Raw genomic sequence first — 17,650 nt, 5'->3', positions numbered from 1 at the left:
AAAATTAGCAAAGTACCTAAAGATCATGATTCACTGTATATCTCACATTTGTGTTGCAGCTGCAGTTTTATCTACACTGCTCAACAAATCAGGGGAACACTTGATCATCACAGCATAACGCAAAGTCAGTTACACTTCATGGATATCAGTGATTCCACATCACCTGCTTTGGTGCAAATCAAAGTGTCAACAGCTGTAGTGGGGAGGGAACATGACCCCTAGATAGGCTTTTGCAGGTGGTTGCCCATCCGGACTGATGTCTGTCTAGTTTTGCTATCCTTCAGTGGGACCAGTGCACAACCAGCACAGTGCAGCTCGACTGGGATTACTAACGAACATCAGAACTGGCAGGGCTGCTGCCGGTTGGCCCTGCTCTCACAGATGAAAGCAGACTCACAGTGAGCATGTGCCCGATGTCTAAGCATCCAGACTCTTTCACGTGCTCTCACGCTTCTGACACATCCAGGAGAGGAGACTCAAACTACAGCAAAACTTGCATAACATCTTCAGGTTTGAACCTGCCCCAGACATCAGGAGCGACGGGTGAATCTGACTGAAAAATGGAGGACACCACACCTCGTAGGGTAGCCACTCTGAAGCCATACTTTAAACCATTCCGTTTTATAATTCAACTAAAAAAAGAGGGGCATAATTTATAAAAATTAACATAATATGGTCTCAAATTAGGTTTGAAACTGGTGACAAACTGTTGACCTATCAGTGAGTGCTCATAAATTGAATAAAAAGTCATTTTCCTAGAGACAATTTGGCTTCTCTTTAAAACTACAGTTAATCAAAGAGTGGATTTTTTTTAAACCACCATCTGTAAAGGAAGTTAATTGAGGAAACAGGTGCTGGTGGATGATTGTGTAGCTTTAACAATATATAAGTATTGTATCCTTCACAACTGTTGATATTACAATTACTTCCTAGACTTGTAAAATCCTGAGTTTCATAAACCTGTATGCTGGGTTTGTGCTTCCAAGAAGCCTTTAAATTCGTGGAACTGGTATTCCAAACTAAAACCAGAGTCCTGGATTGTATTTCATGTCTCGCAAGTATGTGAAAACAGCTCCACCCCCACACAACCCCAGTGCAGCCCTGTGCTGTTTTTATCTAAAAGGCTGTTTAAGAAACCTCCCTTCCTAGCTGCAGGGGACAGAGCTGTCTTCACAGGTTTTGTGTAACGAGTTTTCTGCCTCTCGGCTATTTGATTTATCACGCTAGCGATCTAGTGAAAAAAAAAAAAAAAAAAAAAAAGAGAAGAAGGTGACATAGGGTCACAGAGGACTGATAAGAAGAAAGAGGTCAACATCGTATAAGAGTTTCTTTTTATTGTTCAATGCATGGCCACACACATATACTGGTTTTCTTTTGCACAGTGCAAGATGGGACAGTCACTATGGAAATGGTGATGTAGATGGGGTACATTTTAGGAGTTTACAGGGGTCCCACCTTCCTCGGGGAAAAGCCAGCTAGCTCCTTCTCTCTTCTTAGCCTCCATAACGACTAGCTACAACATGAGGCCAATCGGCTTCTAGCTACCCGCCTCGCACTAACGTTACACCTCGATAAATAGATTCTAGGCTCCTTTTAATTTTCAGAACTGAAGGACTTGTTTAGTCGATCAATGCACGACAGCAACCGCTTTCCTTTCCCTTAAACATTCTTGCATATATCATTCAGATTTAGCTTAGAAAAAGCAAAATAAACAACATCATTTGGGTACAAAAATAAAATCCAAATTAAAACCTTTAACAGGGCAACGCCTGTCATGTTTTTTTTCCTATTCTCATACTGAGATAGCACAATACATAAATCACTGGTCACAAAAGTACACTGCAAATAAAGAAAAACCAAAAAAAAAAAAAGCCACATAGGAAAGAAACCGCTCCCAGAGAAGTCTTCCTCAACCCTTCCTAGAGGCTGACGAGCTACGAGATGCCCGTTTCGTTTTTGAGGGCTGGAAGCCTCGAGCGTCAGGTGAACAGAGCACGTTTTCTCTGTCTCTAAGCTGTCGTCATACAGCCTTGACTTTACAAAAACACAGCCCCACCAGACTCGCACATTCTTGACCCTGCTTCTCAAATACAGACTGAAGGGAAAGGGGAAAAAGGGAACGGAAATCCAAACCACTGCTCTAAATATCTATATGGATTCAGCTTGAATGTGTTTGTGTGCTCGCCGTTTCTCTCAACACGTATGTACTCGTTTGCTAACATATACAGTGTATTCCTGGTTAGGGAGTGAACCAGGGGCACTTAAAATTGTGTAGCGTCATCCCGCCATTTCCTCACCCCAACCACTAGGGGTCACTCTTTATGTTTAGGATTAGGAGTGGGAGATCTGCTGTTTCTTATAGCGTCGTTTCGCCTGCCTTTCTCTTTTTTAGTTACTTTTTTTTTTTTTTTTTTAAACTCCACTATTTACTTTTCCAGCCCTCTAAGCTTTTTAACTCCTCGATCCAGCTTTCTTTTCAGTTGTTTTTTTGCCTTTGGAGACGCAGATACACACAGAGCAAAAGAGTGGGAGAAAGAGAGAGGGAGCGAGTGTTGTGATCGATCAGCTGTTCGCAGCGCCGACAGCTGCCCCCCTTTTGACCTCTCAGCCAATCTCCTTCCACTGACGGTAGAACTCCACAATGTTCTTCAGCTCCATACCTGCCGAGCCAGTCGCCTGGATTGCCGCCTGGTGGAGAGAAAACAAGGCATGAAGATAAGATAAGAGTGCAAAATATAATATCAAATAACTCTAATGAAGTAACAATATAACTAACTATATCCTGAAAAATAAATAAACACAAAGTATTTCTCAAATTTGTACATTTTTAAGCTCAGTCGGCAGAACTTGTCCGCAGTCTGCAAGCGGTGACAAAACTTGTCACCTTCTCAGACCAAAGATAAACTTCACCTACAGACCCAGTGAGTTAAACACAAAAGTACAACAGGAAACACCACGAAAGCCTTAAAGAATGTGAGAACTTTCATCAATGACAGCATGTAGTTCACACTCTTTGCAAGATAGATTTTTTCCCCTAAATGTTTGCTTCAAATATGCTGAACCCTTCACTTCTAATTTTAGTATTGCCCAGACTGAGGTAACATCTGATGCGCTTCCTGGATGCAGACTTTTTAATGTATTTCTTTATGTTATCATTTTTTATGTTCTATTTCTATTTTTTGTTCAGCTTTTTGGTTTTCCTTTGTTTCCCGCACCACCTCTGCTCCATCTGTAGCAGTGGTAGATGAAGTGAATGTGGGATGGTGAGTTTGAGGTCAAACTTTCCAGACATTTGTGGCAGATGCAACTATAGTATAAATCGTAGGTGACTTCCTTCTCGAATTACCGCATTCACAAGACTTTCAGAAAACTTGACCTCTGACCCTCGAGGTTGAGATCACTGGGATTCAAATACATCCGAGATCTCTAGTAGATACACCTTTGGTATAAATTTGAAGCTCCTATGTCACCTCGTTCTAGGGTTAGTGCATTCACAAATGCCGCGTGCCTGCCCGCAGAGGTGACAACAATAGCCTTTTATGGCTGAGCAGTAAAATTACAACAAAGTCCGACTCCTTGGATGCAGATATATTTAAAAATGAGGAGTGACTCAAGACTTTTGCACAGTGCTGTATCTTGGCAAATACTGATCCGTGTTTAACAGTGATGAACACAAAGCAGTGAAGACAGCACTGAAGCCAAATTAGAGCAGAAACTATAGGTGGGAAAGGTCCTGAGTGCTCGTGTCTGTGAGATAAAACATACATCGAGTTACTGACCTTCATCGCTGCTGACCGAGAGCAAAGCTCCTCCACTTCATGGCCTGTAAGAATGGTCACCATACCGGCTGTATCTTCATCTCCGTTGCTCTGGGAGACTGTTAGCTGACGGCAACTATCCACCATCTTGTACAGATGCCTAGAAAGAAGGAAACTGGGTCAGTCAAGCTTGAAGTCATATTCATGGGAACAAATAAGGCGTCAGCAGAAGAGAAGTAGGGCTCACCAGGCTTCGATGTCCTGCCGCTTCAGCTTATCTCTTTCAAAACTTCGACCTGACTCCTTTTGGCAGCGGATGTATCTACAGAGAAAGAAAGAAATAAGATTTAAAGAGAATTTTTATTGAAATAAATGTTCATCTCACAAGTTAACCCACCTGTTGCCTTTACGAAATTCAGACTCCAGGAAGCGGATTCCATCCCTCGCACCAGCATTTTCCTTCTTTAACCTGTCAAGTCCATCAATCACTAAAAGAAAAGGGGAGTCCAGATTAAACACCTGGGCGAACAGCAACTCCAGTGCTCAGAAGGTCTGGAGGTTGATTTTGACTCGTACACTTTGAGCAGAGGGCAAATCACAATGAAGCTAGAACCGAGTTCATTTAATTGCGAGTCAGTGAACAGTGACGGGAAGTGCACGAGGGAGGCGCCAGGGGAATGACGTGCCGGCCAGAGATGATTTACTCCACGTGGAATGCAGGTATGCACCCAAACCAATCAGTAACCAGGTCACCCCAAACTGGCACATGTGACCGACTGCTGCTGTCCAGTGTCATTAGTCAGGAAGCAGCTCGGTACACACCAATTAAACCAGAGCTGTCACAACCACTAGTGAGGATTTTTTTCTCTTTTTTTAGGGCAACAAATAATTATAAAAGAATCAATTTTCTGTTAATAATCAGTTAATCAGTTTTTTTTAGGCTAGAAGTTATAAAATAGTGAAGATTGCTTGTAATGTTCAAGCACCACAAAAATAACAAGACAAATCAGCAAATACTGATTTTATAAGTTGTTTAAAATATTAAATTGAATTTTACGATGACTGATAATAGATTTATGTTTGTTTCAGCACCACTCATTCCTTTCACAATTTGTGTTACGTTACATGTTACAGCCTGACTCTAAATTTATTTATTATTTATTATTATTATTATTTATTTATTCATTTTCTGTCAAATTCTGTAAAAAAAAAAAAACTAGTCTCCATCTGTGACAAACTCGTCCACAAAAGGGGAAAAAAAATCAACAGGACTGTGTTGAAAATATGTTTAACTTCACTTAGTAAAGAAAGAAAAAAGTGAGGCTTGATTTCCGAAAACTTAAATACAACACACATCGACTTCAAAGTAAGGTAACACAAACTCTTCGTCTTGACCAACATGTGGATCAGTCGTGTTTATGAGCAGAGTCACTATCACAGGCCTGTTTTGTGTTTTTGTTTTGTGTTTTCTTTTAATCATGTAAAGCACCTTGAATTGCCTTCTGCTGAAAGTGTGCTATACAAATAAAATTGCCTTGCCTTGCCTGTTTCTGAGCCACGAAAAATCCTCCTCTTAACAACTTTTAGACTTGATTAACTTTATTAATGATCTATTTAAAGTTGCATTTTTGTGCCAATCAGGATTTTCTGCAGGTGTCACCAAGATATAGTTTTAAAGATGTATTTTATGACTACAATAATTATACTAATACCAAAATATAGCAGGGATCTGTTTTTTCCTGCATTCCCAGCCGTATGCAGGAATAATTTCCAATAATATAATACTAAGAAGAATTGAAATCAAAACAATCTGAAGCCATTAAAGAAACAGAAAATGGATGACTAGACTGGCCAGTTAAAAAAATATTTTTAGTTAATTAGTTTTTGTAAAAATCTACGTTTCAGAAATGAGAAACCAGGGTTACCCCTACGAGGGATCCGAGAAGGAAAGTGTTAAGACAACCTGGCATTTTTCCTGCATAATCTTGGCCTTGGGTCCAATTCCAGTGGTGAGTAAAATTGTGCGAATTTATGGAGAGGCTTTTCAGACTTTTTTTTTTTTTAATAAAGGATTAGGTTCAGACTTATATTTCGCTCTGTCATCCTATAAAGCACAATCACTGAACAAGAGAAACATCCCTGTAAATCCATTAATCCCCACCACCTATGTGGGGAAATGGTACAAACAGCGGCTGTGTACCGCTGTTCAGGACAAAAGATGCGACAGTGCACTGACCTGTTCGTGGGATGATGATGATAAAGCAGCCGCTACCAGCCAGCTGCCGGATGAGGTTCAGATGCTGGCACAGAGCAGCTGTGTCTGGCACCAGGTAGGGAGACATGGATGACTGGGCTTTAGGCTGCTGAAGGCTGCCCTCTAGCTGCGACACCTCCAACTGCAAGAAGAGGACAGAAGAAAGGAACCTAAGTCGTTATGATCTGTGATTAAATTAAGAAGCGTGTAGATTTTATTTTATTATGTATCATAATCAGGGTCAGTGATGGATGCTTGTAGTCTAATAAACCATGTCACTCCTTGCAAACTTTCTCTTCTCAAGATTTCTCCAATAAATTTTATGAACATTTTGTCACAGCTGATAAAAGATAATTACATTCTGATGACACTGGTGCACATGGCATTTGATATACTACATAATGTTTTTACTAATCTGCATGTCTCCTCCCGCCCCCTGTTGGTTACCTGTATATCACTAAGCTCTGTGGTGTGGCCTTACAAACTGGAAGCTACCAAACGTGAGCAGGAGGCTGTCTCTCATGGTCTCTCCTGCCTTCAGTTTGTTTTTGTATGATTTAGAGTCGTTTCTGATGGACTCTGTGGCCCTTTTTTCACAACTTTATTTCTATTAGATTTAGATCTAATGTTTGTTTGCGTCAGAGACAGGAAATCTGCTGTGGAGTGGTTGGAGTTGCTTCCTTTCTTCTTGTTAACTCTGGCCAGCCAATCAGGCTCATGTTTTATGTTAATGACAGATTATTGTTAATTACAGCTGTTTTTTTCTTGGTTACCAACACTCTGATTATGTTGGACCTCTTTTGCAGTGAGCTTTCTGAACACTTTGTGTGTTTTTTTCATCACTAAAGAGGGAGGCTGTTCTCATATCCAGCACTTCTTAGAGACATACACATTCTCTTTGAGCAGGTCCTATGATGCATAAGCAGCAGCAACACCCTCACTTGCAGACAGCTGTTTTTAAACCTAAATTGAAAACTTAATCTTAATAATTAAACCAATCATTAACCAATTAGTAAACATCACCATTTCATGATTTGTTAATTGTAAAGAAACTATAATTAACTATAATTATAATACCATAATTAGTCATCAATTTAACATGTATTAGTGATTGTTATAAAGTGATAACACAAAGAGTCAGGGGACAGTAATTAAAATAAAAACCTGTAGTCGAAGCTGGGCCATGTCCCTCATTAATCGATTTCGACGAGCCTCCTCTTCAGCCTGGACAAACAAAGTTAAAAACAAAAACAAACAAACAAGCAAAAAAACCCCCCCAAAAAACAAAAACAGGGGGTTAATATGTAAAAAAAACATGTTTGGTTCCAGGTCATTATATATTTATTTTATAGGTCACAATAGTTTTCACACTTACACAACACCACAGGTTTTTTAAAATTTTAAACTGTGTAATAACTAAAATGTCAATCACCATGCGAAACTGGGCCTTGGCCTGCTGCACCAGATTATCCTGTTTGGACTGACTAATGCTGGTGAAGATGCCCGCCTCTGGGTTGAAGTGCAGCACGTTGCCTTGGAGACTTGTCAGGAAGTGGCCAAAGCTGCGAATACAACATACTCGTACCACACACTGAAAGAAACACAAAGACAAAACAAAACAAAACAAACTAATGACGCAAAGATTTAGAACTGAGGATATCTGATTACACATTTAGACTTCACAGGAGTTTTACTCAAATATCTCTGTTGGGTCTGTTCCCACAAACCCCGCTAATTCTAGAGACTTATTCATCATGAATGAAAACAAGACAGTCAGCGATCGATCGATTACTTGCGCAAGGGAGGCCTCATCTATGTCCAGCATGGAAATGACCCCAAATCCGGCCTCCTCTCGCTGCCTTTTATTGAGAGACAGTTCACACAAAACACAGCAAAGCAACGCCCACATGGTTCTAAGGCATTGTATGTATATGTGTGTGAACCTTTATATGTAAGTAGGAATGTGTGTGTGTGTGTGTGTGTGTGTGTGTGTCTGTGAGACCTCCTGCTGACCAAAGGGTCGTAAAAGCAGGAAGCTTACAACACAAGAAACAGATCTTTCAGATAGGATGTATCTACAATAAAACCTCCCCCAACACAAAGTGGTTAGAGGTGCTCAGGATCAAAGGAATGGCTTTGATAATACTGCTTGAACTAAGACTGTACAAATTTAAGAAACACAATGGCAACATTCAACAATTAGACCTAACAATCTCTGTACTTAACTATATCTGAAGATATGTTGCAGTAGTGGTTTCAGGAAGTATTTGGTTGTCATTTTTGAAAACCAGCTGACTGCATATTTGTCGAATGGACAGTCATTTACCAGTTATTACTCTTTAACACCACAGATGGTGAAGTACATCTTGATTTGTCAGCAAACGCAGAAACAGAGACAGCAGAATTTTCTTATCTTGGCCAGGTCTAAAGAGCTATAAACAGCTTTTCTAAATGATCAGTTTATCTGTAGGTTGAGTTCTAAGTCGATTAAATAACTTATTTGTGTTCATACCCCCCCCCCCGATTCCAATAAACAGTCCACAGTCTGTAAGTATTTAGGTCACTATTACATAACACTAAGAGAAAAGCTATTTTTCTGTTAAATGACTATTAAGTAATACTTTCAGCTCTAATTTCAATTACTGAGCTAATTTCATTAAATGTTTAAATCTTGTAAAATTAAACTCTTATTGCATTTTCAGTGATTCTTTAATAAAACTGAATCATGTTTTCGTCTGTATTTATTGTAGTTTTTGTTTGTCTAAACTTATTTCGAGTTGGAGCAGTGTAGACTGTACAATGACGATCCCCGCTGAATCTTTGTCTATGATCTATGATGCATGGCTGCTCCCTTTGGTGGCGTAGCACATTGATCATGATAACAGCAGGATGACATAACAACAACCAAATAATCTGTGCTGCAACACCTCAAACTAGAATTTCTTCTTTGTTTTCTTACATCCATTTCATATGCTGTTTTTTTCCTACAACATGTGTGGATATTGTGTTGACTTTATGTTGTGCTCTCATTGGCTGGTTTGACAGACACAGGTCCAGGGAGCAGTTACATTGTCAGATGGTAATTCTGGATTTCTCATATTGTCTGAATTTTGTCCCTTTACAACAGCCAATTTTGATCTTCTCTTTGTAGGACTGTTGTTTGGAGTCACGACCAAAGAACACCATTCTTTCACATGTGTCATCTTTTTCCTACAATAACCAAAATCTCAGTGTTTACCCAGCTTAAGTCAATAAATCAGAGACAGACAATTTCCTTTTGTGCCTTCCAGTGTTTTTAGCCTGCACTTAATTTGATGTGCACGTATGAGTCTGAGTGCCTGTACCTCTTGTAGGGGACTGAGGGAGGGGTTGCGGCAGGAAAAATCAAGGCGGCGGTGGGCTACACTGAGAGCAGGCAGGTGTCGCAGAGCCAGATCCTCAGGCAGCAGCAGACTCTGGACCAAATCCGGTCGCTCACACTCATTTAACAACTCTGTCACTTCAGCGTTCAGACCGAGCTCTGCAGCAAGAACACACGCACACAAATACAAATTAGTACCATAAACGTAGACTCAGAGCACACTCACCAGAGTGTTAAAGTCACACAGGGAGATAACTATTCAGTGCGAGAGCTGAGCGTTACACAGTATTGTTGGTAAAGTGAGTGTACAGTACAGGGATGAGATCAGAGCTCAGATGTAAGCACAACAAGAAAAATCACCTAACTGCATTAAAAAAAATGTGTTGTTTTGATAACACGTTTCACCGTGGTGACACACTCACTCACTTACTGCTTTACATCTCCTGAGCTACCAAGTGTTATTTGGTTCGTGTTTCCAAGAAATAAATAAAGTTCAGCTTCAGAAAAAGTCATTTAAGAGATAATTAGGCTAAGGATAAAGAAATGCGCTTGAATGAGGCTCAGAGTGAGTAGTAATATCTATAAGATCTAGATTTTAATCTTTAAGGACACAGGAGAAATAAAATGCCAGATCCTGACTGCCGTTGAGACAAGCAGAAATCTCTGTGCAGTGCAGTCAACCAGTAACTCACCAGCCTCGAGCATCTTGCTGCCATCTGGTAGCAGGTTGAGCAGCACAGACAGTCGGTTCCACAGGCTTTGAGAACTCTGCAGAGAACACACAGATGATCACGGTTTGTGAAATACAATCCTGAAAAGTCAGTGTTTCGTAAACAAAGCAGGAAAGAATCTGTCACCTCACCTGCGCACACATGAGGATAATATCGGTATTTGTCCGTAGCCAGTCTAGAAACACCTTAACAACTTGGATTAACCCCTGATTGGTCATAATCTCCAGTTTCTCTAAGAGGGTTTTTTCACTATGTACTGACTGAGTGCTGTGTTGACTTCCTTCCGAATCAGAGTCCAAGTCTGGTGAATTAGGAAAAATGAGCCAAAAGACAAGCTTGATTAGAACACTGTGAACCTTCTGTGGTCAGATGATTGAGCATCATAAAGGGAACACAGATTTTATGTTTTATATAAAACTAATGTTAAACATTACCATTTTCACTGGTTCCGTTGGCAGTACCGGGGTTCATTTCACAGGGGGAATCTCCAGGAGGAGGAGGAGGAGTCTCTTGGGAGGGGGGAGCTGAGCTGTCAGTAGGGGTTGGAATACTTGAGGAAGACGAAGCATGAGGTCTTAAAAGCATGTTACTGAATGTTGGTGCCAGGCGAAAGCATCTCTTAGCCTGGAAGAGCTGAGAAGACATGGCCTGCAGGTTACTGGTAATGCTGGAGTCACTGGACATGAGAGGCCCATTGGTGGTCGGAGGGGTGTCGGTGGTATCTCTCTCTCCTCCGACTTCCTTTGGTTGGTCCTCATCTTCGTCATCCTGGTGCTCCCGGACGTGACCCTCTGAGTTTTCAGAGTTTTCCGTGTCCTCTATGTCTTCTAGGTCTGAGCGAGACTCTTGACTGTTCATGTCTGAATCAGTTTCTACATCAAACGCTGTTCCTCCTTCCTCCTCCTCCTCTTCCTCGGAGCCGCTTCCCCAGCTGCCCTCCTCGCCCAAGGCATCTCTCTTGGGCTCCTTCTTCACAGATGACAAGCTGACTGGCGTTCCTGTTGTGGTCCCACCCGTTGAATCAGCACGGCCCTTTCTTTCTTCATCGTCATCATCTTCTTCTTCACTCTCGAAGCCTTCGCTCAAGTCACTTTCATCCTCTCCGTGACAGTCTTTGCGAGCACAGCGGCGACGGCGGAGTCTAGAAAGGCGGCTGTACTTCTTCTTCTGCCTCTGCTTCTCTTCGTTCATCTTGCGTTGTTCTTCTATGCTGCCGTGCTTGTTGGCTGCATCCCTTTCAGAGCCATCTTCATCCTTATCCTCCTCATCCTCTTGCTCCAGGGAACCATTTTGCAAAGGCCTTTCACCAGAGGGATCTGTCGGTGCAGCGGTCGTATCCTTCATGTCCAGATCATCTAGATAAGAGATAAAAACTGCATCTTAATTTCATTCAGGTTCTTTGAGGATGTTTCTCTGGAAAAAAAATTACTTTCAACTATGTATTTGACTAAACATTAGTATGTTCAGTGAAATACATAATGCTTACTCACTCAGAGGAACTTTAATTTCGCTCAATATACAACCAAGTTAAGCAAATGCTTTGTAAAAATAGAGAAACTTCAGAAGAGCTCCAGTTTTACCAAAAGATGTTTACTTTAAACCACAAAAATACTGGTGGAAGCCAGTGGCACCACTCAGCCTTGTTGTAGATACACCTATTGTAACAATTCAAAAATCCTACATCACCTTGATCTTAGGTTATCACATTCACAGCATTTTCAGAAAACTTCTGACCTTCAGGTCAAGGTCACTAAAATTTGAACTAGTCCTGTTAGTAGATACACCCATGGTATCATTTTGAAACTCCTACATCGCTTCATTCTCGAGTTCTCCATCAGCCTTTTAAGGTTGAGGGGTGTATGGGCTTACCATTATAAATAAAGCATTAGGGCTGGACAAAAATATCTTTAACTGCTCAATAATCACTGTTAGCACTTTCTTTATATATAGCGTGTGATTAAAATAAAATGCAAAGACACGACTTCCTTCCTTTCCTTGGAGTGTTGTTATGTGCATAGTGTCAGTAGTTGTCATCACTTTATAATTGTTTGCTTCTGTCCTAATTTGTGCTGACATATACTGTGTATGTTAACATAGACAAATTCTCCATAATGCTGTCCTTATTTAGGTTTTTTAGTTTAGACTCTCAACATTAAAAAGGCTGAATAGTGCCAATGAGCTCCATTAAAGTTATCCCCAGCATTCATTGTTGGGACAGGGTGTTCGCACACGCAACAAGGCGAGTACAAGGATGCAAACCCTGGTTTGGTTTTAAAGAGTCAGGTTAAGTAACACATCAGCATCATATATCGACACAATCTCCAATACATCTTAAAAAGTCAACATACTCATATAAACAACAGTAGTTATTGATACTGTGCTGGTTGATGATGGTTTTTATAGCTAAGAAATAGCTTGCAGGTGCATTTTTATGCCTTTTCCCCAACATACAGGAAAAGAATACATTTCTCTTTCACCTGCAGCGTCAGTCTGAAGTGGAGGCACCTGACTCTCTGCTTCTTCCAGTTCAGCCTGTAGCCGGATGTTGACGTGGTTTACAAGGTGGGAGAAGAGGGCCAGAGTGAATGCTATGGACGCACTGTACTGCTTTGAACCTAAGAACAAAATACACAGAAACACTTTGGTAAATAAACACAAGAAAGGTTTACTTTTATACCTCTAAAGTTCCAAGTAATTCAGTGCTTTAATGACTAAACACAAATTGTTGTCAAAACAGACCGCTTTCAAAGGCTTAGGGTCGAAACTTCATTTTGGGAGTGAACACATCACATGTGCTCTGATTCATAGAGGACGTACTGAAAACTTTTTGTTCACTTGTGGTGACGTAATCAAAAATGAACTCTCTAGAACAGCTTAAATATTACACAACCACCTACCTCCTCTCTTAAGGCTGTGCACTACCATCAGACATGTGACCACCATTTTGAAGATGAGGTTGTCAGGCAGCACAGGATAGGAGCTGTCACTGTGCTGCTGCTGCTCCTCTTCTTCCTCGCTAGGGGTGTGGTGAGCACCGCCGTGTGTTGGCGGTGGCAGGTAGAACATCACCAAGTTGAAGTCTTCCAGCACCGACTGGCAGAGTGAAGTCAGCTCCGTTTCCATCGGGCTACATAAACCACACAAAATAAAGACTTACTGTAGAAACACGGTAAATGCACTTCAGCAATTTAAAATTTCCAAGGATAACACTGATGGTCTAAGGGAAAATATAGTGGTGGACACTGGTTGTACTTTGTGTACATAAATTTGCAATCAAAAGTAGCTTTTATGCAAATCTACAGTCTCTATGAAAAGAAACACCTCAACAAGAAGATTTTATTACAGTAATATAATATTCATATTTCCACTCTGGGTGCAACAGCCTATAGTTGCTCAAAACATATCAACAGATTATGGCATGAAATGGAAAACACACTTATATTTGACATTTAAATGATCTGTGCCACACTTTTGTTGACCATTTTCAAGAACAGTCGGGTGGCACATCACTATGAATTATGGGGTGGAATTACCTCCTTTCCTTTCATATCGGATGGTTCAGAGTATGCTCTGCTATAAAAGGCTGAAGCTCCTTTCCTTAGCATTTAGAAAATCTGAACAGCTCTGATTATGGCCACTACACAGATACCTCCAGGTCATTTCAGTAAATTCCTTCCTAAGCAAAATTAACAATCTGACCACTCATAGTGGAACAACTTGAGCAAGTGACATGGTAAATGGACTGGTTCTTATATAGCGCTTTTCTACTCTGTCTGAGCACTCAAAGCGCTTTACACAACTAATTCATTCACCCAATCACACCCATTCACACAAGCACTTCTTCTAAGCTCTAAGTGCTCTATCTAACATTCATACACATTCACACTCCGATGGATGCATCGGAGAGCAACATGGGGTTAGTATCTTGCCCAAGGATGTTTGGCATGCAGACTGGAGCAGCCTGGGATCGAACCACCGACCTTCTGGTTAGTGGCTGACCTGCTCTGCCACCTGAGCTGCAGCCACCCCAACAGATCTTTTTTCAGACTTTAGAATTTGACATGAACTCAAACTTTTAAAAAGTGATTTTTAAAATACTTTGTGTTTTGTTCATCCAGTCTTAAACATGCCATCTAATTACCTAAATTTACTAGAAATAAAAGCAAATTTAAAATCTTGTTTTCCTTTATTTTAACTTTAGACTTGGCCCAGACAGACCCTGCAGTAATCCTACATCTACATTTTACAGGCAATCAACTCTTAGCCTGGAATCCAACAGATCTGTTTTCAGACTTTAGAATGTTAAATATTTAACTTGACTACCACGTCAGAGGGAAGACGCTATAAACAGATTTGTTAAATATTTACTACATATGAATGTAAAAGCCTTTATCTGGCATAAACTAAAAGATAAACTGGTTAAGCATTAAAATACACAAAACCAAATGATTTATTTCCACTGTGGACTTTGATTCTAAAACAGTGTGGGCGCAGAGTCACAACACAAACACAAACCTGTTCTTGGGTTGCAGCAGGCTCTGCAGATACATGAAGCTCACCAGGAGCCGTTTAATGTCTTTCGATCTGCAGAAAAGGTCACAGCAAAAAATGATCAACTACAGAGTGTTTAACACAATAAAAGATCAATTTACTACTTCCATGTTTTGATAAAGAAAAAGAAAAGAAAAACATTTTAAAATGAAAACATCAGTGGTTTTAGAAACATCTGACCTATGACCTCAGCAAAAACAGAAAACAGGAACATGGAAGAGAACATACAGACTTCCAGCAATGTCATTAACAACACCTGTTCACAATATATTCGGCTCCATGTTTTTTATATTTGGACTCTTAAGTGAAAACACAGAGGGATTTAATATAGTACAAGCTGCTTACTGGTTATTTATGTATGTGGAATAAGAACAACATTGTTCTCTGTCCAGGTGGGAAAACAATCTTAATCTTATTTCCCCTCCTACTACCCCCCCCACCCACTCCTTTTAAAACATTGTTCATTTTGTCTATATTTGTCTTTTATTCCAACTGATGTCTGTTACTTTTGTTTCTTCAACAATCTAATTTACCCAGTGGGATCATCAATCATTTAATATCATCTGGAGAGAGATGCTGCTTTCTTTCACCAGTGGTTAGAGCGCCTACGTGATTGAGACAGAGTGCACATAAGCTGTTAATTAAGTGAAGCCCCAGTAGTCATCTGGGACTGGATTTAAATTACTCAAATGTAAACAGACTGAAGTCAACATGTTTTACTGTAGATACAATGTAAGCAAGCCAGTGAAGGCCATTAATAACACAAACACACACACAAAAAGAGGAAAAATTAAGACCAAGAAAAGTAAATTTACCAAAATTGACAAATTTCAGAGGGAAAATGTTTATTACTACCACAGTAATAACACACTTCATAGACCACAATGACCCTTAAATTGTGTGTAAAACACTGCATGAAGTGTGACTGACTAGCTTTGTTGTAAGCCAGCTTTAAAAGGTAGCCCGTGAATGTGCCTCACCTTTGTCGAGAGGGAGACAACTTCTTCATTTCCTGTTTCTTTACTTGATGATACATCTTGGCAGCTTTGTCAAACAGGCGTTTCAGGTTGCCGTAGGCGCCCTCAAAGGGGGCATCTGATTGAATGCTGAGCACAGATTACATCTGTTAAGACTTACAACTTTACCAGAGCAGTTGAAAACACTGCAAACGTACATAAACATGGCTCACCAGCGTAGGTAGTAGTAAGTTGCTTCAACATTGTAGAACTTGCTCCCTGCCAGTGTGCCCAGTTGGTTAAAAGGCATTCCTGTTGGCAGAAAACCAACACAAACTAAGTCAGCATTTATTTTTGAGTTAGTACCTAGAATACCATGGGGTAATGCTACATTTGTAAAAAAGAAATTGTAAGTTTCTCAAATGCTATTGTAATATAACCCAAAAAATCATTTGAAAAGAAAAAGCGTATGTAGGTTTTAATGAAATATCCCTATATCTTTCAACCCTATAAAGTATGAATACAGCTGCATTTAATGTGAACAATGTCTGTATAAAGAGGCGGTGGGAGGACATGTTCATAGCAAGTAAGTGATATTTACGGATGTCTTATTGTTTTTCAACTACAAGAAACAATAAGTAACAATTCTTCTCACAAGTATACTGACCACAAATCTTTTATTCTCATGAATGAACTTAATGGTTCTTTTTGTATTAGTAGTGTCAGTAAGTTTAAAATTGTTGTTGTTGTTGTGTACATAGACAAGAATCCAGTTACACCAGTATATTTACAGGCCTTTAAACAAACAAACAAAAACAAAGCAGGAAAATGTTCAACCCTTGCACAATGCTAAGCTTGCCATTTTAACTAAAAAGGCGTTTATGCGCTCCATGTTTACAATAAACACACAAAAGTGTATTGAACTTCTGAGAACGTGAGTAAGCATATTTCACAATACTATACTTACAATATAAAAAACAAAAACAAACAAACCAAAAAACAACACTAAACCACTGGATTTAACATCTGTGTTGTTCTGGCAAAAAAATACAACTTTTAAATCACCCCACATCCCTTCCATGCCGTGTAAGACCACGGGTATGGCAATACAGTACTGTTTGAAAAAACAAACAAACCCCTACATTCTCGTCACTCACCTACGTGTGGCATCACTGACAATGCCTGATGGTAAAACCGCTCTGCCAGCTGCTCAGCCTCCACTCCTGCAAGCTCGTTCTGGTAGCGCGCTGAGGAGAAAACGATATTAAACATCACAGTTAAAGTAAAATAAATAAATAAATAAATGCAAATCTATATGATTACAGCATTGTGGCTGAAAAGGTGAAGACTGAAATTAATTATTTCAGAAATGTGCACAAACACACAGACCTGGAATGGCTTTAGACAAACAAACAAACAAACAAAAAACAGCTACAAAGTGAAACATCCTTCATTTTAATGCTACAGCATTGTCACAGTCTTACAAGGGTGCTGGACTATCATAAACCAAAACAGCTTGAAAACAGTTCCTCTAATAGAATCATGGATCACTGGTCACCCAGTATGAATTTCTTAATTTAGGATTTTTACAGGTTTTAGTGGGTTTTAGGTTTTAGTGCAATATATTTAATGTGCTTTAAAGTTAATCAGTAATTTTGCAGGGAAATAGGTCGTATGTTCTCACTGCAGGAGTCAAGTGTTAAGTGGTGCAGACATTTTTTTGCCCGTACCTGTGGCTGTGGCTCATATACATCTAAACCAACCAAACAGCCTTCAGCCAGCTATACTATATAACCGAGCCAAATTTTCCCACACTGAATGACACCCGTTCTGTCTCACACCTCTGCAAGCCTGACAGATAGTTGAATTAATTACATATTCTATTATCTTATTATTACCTAGATCTCCAAGGTAGACCAGACAGCGATGACAGGCCATCTGTGCCCACTCCATCTCCTTGGGGGTGGCTGACACTGGTTTCTTTCGCCCTGTTGGGAACAATTACACAACACTTTTTTTTTTTTTTTTTTTTAATTTGA

The 17,650-nt window shown here is 40.0% G+C and overlaps 1 protein-coding gene across 1 annotated transcript in view; it reads right to left on the bottom strand.

Annotated features, from left to right (window-relative positions):
* Positions 1–1,317: 1,317 nt before the first annotated feature.
* Positions 1,318–17,650, bottom strand: part of smg5 (SMG5 nonsense mediated mRNA decay factor) — a 22,768-nt gene continuing 6,435 nt past the window's right edge. Inside the window, exons 5-22 of the mRNA XM_003443145.5 lie at positions 17,510–17,599; positions 16,769–16,858; positions 15,845–15,923; positions 15,636–15,761; positions 14,620–14,688; positions 13,002–13,231; positions 12,582–12,719; positions 10,539–11,459; positions 10,236–10,405; positions 10,066–10,141; positions 9,357–9,532; positions 7,445–7,603; positions 7,177–7,236; positions 5,995–6,154; positions 4,156–4,246; positions 4,006–4,080; positions 3,780–3,918; positions 1,318–2,688 (exon numbers count right to left, since the gene is read on the bottom strand). Of these exons, the coding sequence (XP_003443193.1) occupies positions 2,605–2,688; positions 3,780–3,918; positions 4,006–4,080; positions 4,156–4,246; positions 5,995–6,154; positions 7,177–7,236; positions 7,445–7,603; positions 9,357–9,532; positions 10,066–10,141; positions 10,236–10,405; positions 10,539–11,459; positions 12,582–12,719; positions 13,002–13,231; positions 14,620–14,688; positions 15,636–15,761; positions 15,845–15,923; positions 16,769–16,858; positions 17,510–17,599 (2,933 nt within the window). The 3' untranslated portion in view covers positions 1,318–2,604. The remainder of the gene's footprint in view (positions 2,689–3,779; positions 3,919–4,005; positions 4,081–4,155; positions 4,247–5,994; positions 6,155–7,176; positions 7,237–7,444; positions 7,604–9,356; positions 9,533–10,065; positions 10,142–10,235; positions 10,406–10,538; positions 11,460–12,581; positions 12,720–13,001; positions 13,232–14,619; positions 14,689–15,635; positions 15,762–15,844; positions 15,924–16,768; positions 16,859–17,509; positions 17,600–17,650) is intronic.

Source organism: Oreochromis niloticus, linkage group LG11, assembly GCF_001858045.2.
Source record: "Oreochromis niloticus isolate F11D_XX linkage group LG11, O_niloticus_UMD_NMBU, whole genome shotgun sequence".
Classification (NCBI taxonomy): domain Eukaryota; kingdom Metazoa; phylum Chordata; class Actinopteri; order Cichliformes; family Cichlidae; genus Oreochromis; species Oreochromis niloticus.
This window is presented reverse-complemented; position numbering and strand designations above follow the sequence as displayed.